This window comes from Wasmannia auropunctata, unplaced genomic scaffold (genome assembly GCF_000956235.1).
Source record: "Wasmannia auropunctata unplaced genomic scaffold, wasmannia.A_1.0 LD334508.1, whole genome shotgun sequence".
Taxonomy (NCBI): Eukaryota; Metazoa; Arthropoda; class Insecta; order Hymenoptera; family Formicidae; genus Wasmannia; species Wasmannia auropunctata.
The window spans coordinates 2030636-2037883 of record NW_012028382.1 but is presented as its reverse complement, the minus strand read 5'-3'; the positions used below and the strand labels follow the sequence as shown (position 1 = coordinate 2037883).

General features: G+C 33.7%; 1 protein-coding gene across 1 annotated transcript in view; it reads left to right on the top strand.

Moving 5' to 3' along the window:
* The first annotated feature begins 147 nt into the window (after nt 1-147).
* Nucleotides 148-7248, top strand: part of LOC105458618 (transcriptional regulator ATRX) — a 14510-nt gene continuing 7409 nt past the window's right edge. Inside the window, exons 1-6 of the mRNA XM_011704084.1 lie at nt 148-467; nt 633-687; nt 1531-1643; nt 2365-2499; nt 2593-2726; nt 3481-6356. Coding sequence (XP_011702386.1) covers nt 456-467; nt 633-687; nt 1531-1643; nt 2365-2499; nt 2593-2726; nt 3481-6356 — 3325 coding nt within the window. The 5' untranslated portion in view covers nt 148-455. The remainder of the gene's footprint in view (nt 468-632; nt 688-1530; nt 1644-2364; nt 2500-2592; nt 2727-3480; nt 6357-7248) is intronic.

Sequence of the window (7248 nt, the reverse complement as noted above, 5' to 3'; positions counted from 1 at the left end):
CACGATTAGCACGGACACGAACCACGTTAGGCTATGATTTGATCGACAATAATATAAGATAGACGTAGTACGTAGTTCCTTTTTTGAAAACGTGGACGTGGGGCGCTAGTGTACGAAGGAGAACCGTCGGTCCACCCAAAAAGCCGGCGTGACCTCTCTCACGCTTCTCTCTGGTATTACATTATTCGTATATGTGTTACTGTGTAGATTTGGCAAGGATTGGAAGGTTCTTTATTGAATGCGCGGTTTTCTCGTAACCTTGACAAAAATGCGCGGGTAGTCGTCGAGATTGTGATTAGAAACATTTTCGTAGACAGTTGATTATGAGACAGCATGTGAAACTGTCGTGGGACAGCTACCGTAGCCGTTGATCGAGCGTAAATTTTAATTTATGTGTTTCGCTTTTCTTTTTTTTTTAATATCGGCTAACTATACAATCGGCTTACATTGCAATCATGCCGTGGAAGGTATCTATTGTGCAATGTTGAAAAGTACTAATTAATGTTATTATCGTTACGATGCTTCGTATATAATGTAAAAGGCTTTGTTCGCTGAGGAACATAGTAATTATTTTAACATTCAACGTCTCGCGATATCACGCGTATTCATGCTCACGTTGGGTTACTTTTCAGAGAATAATCAAGGCAACTGAACAAGAGTGTGCTTATCGCGAGAAATATTTTCATGGTAGGTTAACCTTGCCTTATAATTTTTGTATATATAAATTTTGAATGTATATATATATATATACACACATATAAAATATGCATAGAGACACACATTTAGTTTATAAATTTATATGTATAATTACGCGCGCGGGCGCGTTTATCTGTGTGTGTGTGTGTGTTGTGTGTACGAATAATTCGTTTGGATTATTACTAAAATAAAGAAGCATATAGAATGATCAAAATAGCGAACAATTTTTGAATAAGAAACGTTTTCCAAAGCAATCCTGAGTCAGTATAGATCTTTCACTCGAATAATATCAATAATTTACTTCCATTAGCTTAATTTTATTTTTATTAAGATACAAGGATTATATTAATTTGTATATCAATAATATAATAATTGACGGGCCTCTGGGCTCATAAGTAACAAAAACATATGTCAAGATAACATGAGAGTGTACTAGATAAGCCATCATCAATCAACTTATAATGCTTGTGCACAAAATACAATTACTTCAGCAGTGTTAGAGTTGCCTATATTCAGAAGCCTGATACAGAATTTCAGAACACATGGGTTTTTATTTGAAAATTGTTCTATTTTGATTACTCTAAACATTTTTTACCTTTGTCAAAATCTTTTGAATCACTACGTGTATATATGTATGATTTTTCTTTTAATTTTTAATAAATAAGTGTTTATATATATATATATATATATATATAATATTAACACTGATAAAAAATTAAAATAAAAATTGTAGTCACCACATGTAGTCAGCACATTAACATTCTTCTAATTGCATCATTTTATTCACGAAAACACCTGTAATAATATAGAATTGTACTTGCACTTTACATTTAGATATTAGAATTATCAAAGATAGGCAAATAGTGTGTTCCACCTGTGGTAATGAATTAAATATCGAGACAGAGCGAATCTTTTCCCATCCTTTCATTGGAATATTGCAGTGTGAGGTAAGAAATTGCGCATTTGTAGACATTGTTCCCTATTTAAAATCAGATGCGCTTCATATTTAACCCTTTGACTGCCACATGGATTTTTGTAATCGATTCCCTGACTGTTATTTATATAATATAAATTTAATAGCAATTCGGCTGGGATGCACCAACTGCACATTTGCATTGTGTGTTTAGTCGAATGATGCAGTTCTTCGCCAGTACTGCACATTTGTTTAGACTCGGTGCCGCACGGGTGCATATTGGATGTATATATATAAAGTGACTCTCACAAATTAATCGGCACCAGTTGGTATAATTGTACTGTACCCATTTACATCAGCTTTACACTGTGCACTGGTGGCACACTGTTGCAGACCAGCCAAAATCGCTATAATTTTTCACATTAAAATATATTTTTTAATAAAATGTTTTTTAAATAAAAGTCTTTGGTAAAGTTGAAAGATCTCATTAAAATAAATAATATAAAATTAATGTAAAGTGACCTTGGTTTACATACAGATGGCAGTAAGTAGGAAATATGTGTTAAATTAACATTAAAATTGATATGACGATACTCTAAACCTGAACTCACGTAGATATATATTCAATTGAATACATATGGCAGTCAAAGTGTTAAAGCCTAAATTAATAAAAAAACCTGGAGAGTAAATTTTTTGTTCATTATATGCAAATTATTATACTGCAATGTTATTTTTATTTTATTTATTTTTTTCAGGTATGCTGGAATCACTTAAAAAATATACAGGCGAAATTTGATGAGGACAAAGCTCGAAGTTATTGTCACATTTGCGGCGGAAACAAAAAACTATTCATATGCTGTAACAAAGATTGCTTCTCAGCGTTTTGTAAGGTAATAAATTTAGCATATCTTTCAATAGACATGTTAGTCATACAAATATGATAGTATGTATGATTAACTAATTTGATAATTAACTACTTCTAGGAATGTGTAAAGAGGAATGTGAGTTCATCGCTTTTGGACGCAGAAAAGGAAGATTGGAAATGTTTTATATGTAATTCTAAACCAATCTGGGATCTGAGGGCTGTATGTGCTGCTGTAATGGACTCTTTTTCCAAGTGAGTACAATCAAGCATATGAATATTTCTCGTGAAACTTTCTAATTGTGGATGCACATTTTTATTTTTGTCACATGTATACATGTATACATTTAAATATTTTTAATTTGATTCTTGATATATATTTCTTTATCGTAATATTTGTATTATGTATATGTATATGTATGTGTAGACACACACACACACACACACACACACACACACACACACACACAACATATACATAAAATGATATTGCTAACTAATTATTACATTATTATTTTTGTTATGAACTAAAATATATTGAAGCTCTTGCAAGTGATAGTAACTTACACACACACACCCAACATACACATAAAATATTGCTAACTAATTATTTCTTTATTATTTTTGTTATGAACTAAAATATATTGAAGCTCTTGCAAGTGATAGTAACTTAATAATTTTCTTAGAAATTAAGTTGCATGTTTTAGCAATGTTTAGTATACCATGCATTATTCTGTAATTTTATGTATAATTTTACGTTTTATTAATACTGTTAGTCCGTTCTGTTACAATATAATTTGTTAGAAGAAGAAAATTCCGTAAGCAAGATATGCGAAAGCGAAGAGCAAAATAGAATCTATCGCGTTTTTAGCTACAGGACTGGCTGACAGATACTAAAAGTTCGAGAATAAACAAAAAAGAAGAATGAGGGATATGCATGTATACACAATACTTCGAATACGTCTGGAAAAGGAGAAGATATATACATGGAATGGATCTTCTGTTTCAGAAAGGGTAACAAGAGAAGCTTCAACAAGATTGAAAAACGTAGTTTACCATCTCAGATACAACGAATAGAAAAAACGAAAAAACTACAAAAGTCCTTACGAAAGTTGTGTGACAAAGAGGATGACAATTCTTCCGAAAATTCATTCGTTTCTGTAAGAATCGCGCAAAAAAATCTTCGTACAAATCCTAATACAAGCTCCATATTGCAGAAACAAATATTGGAAGTAGATTTAACAGATTCATCCGAAAGCGAAGATTTGTCTCGTGCACGAAACGAAAATTCGACTGCTTTAGCTAAAAGAAATAAAGGCGAGAGAGATAAAAAAACGAAATCTATACGGAATTCTTCCGCACAGAAAGTTTCAAAATCAGTTACGAAAGAAAAAACTACATCAAAGAAATCGATAATATCTAGTGATTCGGATGACGATTCTACCGATACGTCGTCGAATAAAACAGGAAAACATAATAGGTCTGAGAAAATAATAAAACGTAAAACGAACAGTCGTATACATTCTTCTGACAGCGAAAGCGATAAGAACGACACGAACGGAGTGTCGAGTGTATCCAAAAGGATTTCAAAAGATACCAGACAACGGAATAAGAAAATGGATAATGCAAAGTCGAAGAACAGGTCAAAGATACATGACTCGACTAGTGAATCTGAAGATGAAGGTAAAAAACGAAACAGGAGGGAACGTTCGGAAACACCGTACAGTAATAATGATGAACGAAAACGTGACGAGTCATCGAAGCAGCGACTTTCTGACATTCGGGAAGATGATTCGGACAATAGTTCCGGTAAAGAATTTCAGAAGATAAAACTTCAAAAGGTGAATCGCAATAAATACTCTAGGAGACAATTGGTAGATTTGGAAGTAGATCATACTAAGTCACCCATGGAAAGTTCTAAAAATGATAAGAGTAATAAGGATACCAACGAACAGTCGAATGTGAATGTTAGCGATATAAAAAAAATCTTAATGGAATGTAAGAAGACGTGTTCAAACTTTCAGATGTATATCGAAAGTATAGAGCAGTTGTATGGCAGAGAAAATGGCAAGGAACAACTCATGTTGCAATCTATAGAAAAAATTGATAATTTAGTAACGACGATACAGACAAAACAAAAAAATTTAACAACTTCTTATCAATTGTGGTCTGGGAATAAGAAAAAATCTACTACGAGGAGGATGTCAAGCAAAATAATTAGCGATAATGAACAATCTTCAGAAGAACGTGAAAATCTCTCAGTAGGCATGGATGAACACATCTCCGGCGATGAGCAGGACGAAAATAAGGCCGTGTCCGAATGTGACGAAGAAATATTTTCAGAGAATGAAACTAGATCGCCGCAAAAGATACAAACGACTGGACACAAAGATGCAGTAAAAACGGAAAACAATCTCAATAACAATGAAACTAATACCGACGATGAAAATAAAATGTTAGTGGATGAATCGAAGAATAACGATAAAAATAATGTGGACACGCGAGATGATTTGGCCGCTTCTCCTGTATTAGGTGTAAAAGAGAGGAGGGTCAACATGGAACGATCAAATAAAAAGCAAGTGTCGTCAGAATGCAATAAGAGCATCAACAAGACACAATTGACGGATGAAAATGATACTAACAATGAACAGACAAATTTAAATACTGATAACGAAACCGAGATTGAAGATTCTTCTTTAAGAAGTAGCACTAAGAAAGTGGCATTAGAAAATGATGAAACAAATCGTTCGAACAGAAAGAATATAATCAATGTGTCAATGGATATGTTCGATACATCTCTCGAAGATGCAGAAGAAAGCAGAACGGAAGTCGAACTAAACGTAGAAACAAATTGTGATGAAGACGAACTTTCGCATTCCAAGGATACATCTTTAAATCCTTGCAAAAGTTCTTTGCAAGATACCGTTTCAAACGAAAAAGAGGGAACATCTCTTTTAATCGATGATAGTGGAAAAGGAAAGGATTTATCAGATCAAGATAATCAGGAGAAAGTGGCATCTGCATCCAATGAGGAAGGTGATGACGACTTGAAATCCACCAAAACGAATACCGATGATAGCGAATCTCTGGATGACGCTGAAGCATTGGCAAAGAAAGCCCTGCTGGCAACTGACTCTGACTCGGACATAAGCCCTGATGAGAACGTAGCTAAGCCAACTGAAGATTTGATTGCAAATGATACTGGTCGAACCGAAATGAAAGACGCAACGGACCACAACGATTTTGATGTCAATAGCGTTAGTACGGTAAAGTTTTCAACACATGTAAAAGAGGCGAGTACTGTCGCTGAAAAGAATACTGCGATCGAAGCCAAAATTACAGCTGAAGAGAAAAATAATGATTTACCGGAGAAAAGACCTCGCCAAGAAACGAGCTCTTCGGAGGATGAAGATGCCAATGTGGAAAAGGCTGCAAAAAAAGCTCTCTTGGAATCAAATTCAGACGATTCTACACTTTTATCGCTCTCATCGGGGTCGGAAAAGCTGGTCGACAAGAAAACCGAATCGGATTCTTCTGAGAAAAATGTTAAAGCGAAGCTGTCGCTTCTAGCATCTTCCAGCGAGAGTTCCAGTTCTGAAATGGCAAATATCTCAAGGAGTACTAAACGTGCTCATGAGCCTGAGAATGATAGAGAATCCATAGTCTCCAGAATAAAGAAGAGAAGATTCAACCTCGAAAAAAATCATTACTACCAAAATGATGAGAAATTGAGAATATCCTCCGAAGTTCATTTAACGCGATTAAACACGGAAGTTCTTAAGTCCTATTCCTATGCATTAAGAAAGTCAAGAGAGTATCTGGAACATAAGGCGCTCAAAAGGTATCCAGCATTTTCTGTAAAACCTATGTCTGTTGTCTTGCATCGTTTGCCATAATTGATTTGCTGTTTGATATTAGAGTTTCAAAGTGTATGATAGAGTTGTATACTTATAGAGCTTATAGCGTGATTATAATTAAAGTAGTGATTATAATTAAAATTTAATTTTGCATGAGATTACATCTCGCCAAATCTAAACATATGAATATATGAAGATATAATATTGATAAAAATATATTAAATTAGTTAGCGTTATTTTGTTTGTTTATTACTACAGGAGTTATAAACGAGTTAAAAAAAATTAATGTTTTCATTATAAACATTAAATATACAGTCAAATTGGACATTTTTTATTTGTTAACTTTGTAAATTAAAATTTCATGTTATGGCACTTAAATACTTTCTATCAATTTTTATTCGTAGAAATCTTGCAAGTATCCCGACAGTAGGGATAATAAGCTTTTTACCTTTTGTTGTAAGCTCTAAATTGTGACTTTTTTGGCAAAAAATGTTTCCGACGTTACCTTAAGCCACAATCCCGAAATTGTGAGCTGGCCAGATCTTACAGTCGAATATAAAGTTTTTCAATTTAGAGCAAATTAACGTCACAGTTCAGAGCTTAGAGGAAAGGACTTAAGAGCTTACCACCTATTGTAGATCGGAAGGCTGATAAAAATCTCTATGGCAAATATGTCACTTATGGTTTAATTCGATATGATTGTAAAATATAAGGAATACAAGTTTAGTCATAATATGTACTTCCTCAAATTGACACTTTGGAAATATACTAAATCTCCAATATACAGGGTGTCCGGTAATAACCGGATAATATCTTGTGGGCTGGTAGAGCAGATTAAACTGGATCGAAAAGTTCTCTACCATTTTGCAAAATTCGCAATCGTTAACGAGATATTAATTTAGAAAGATCGGCGAATAAAC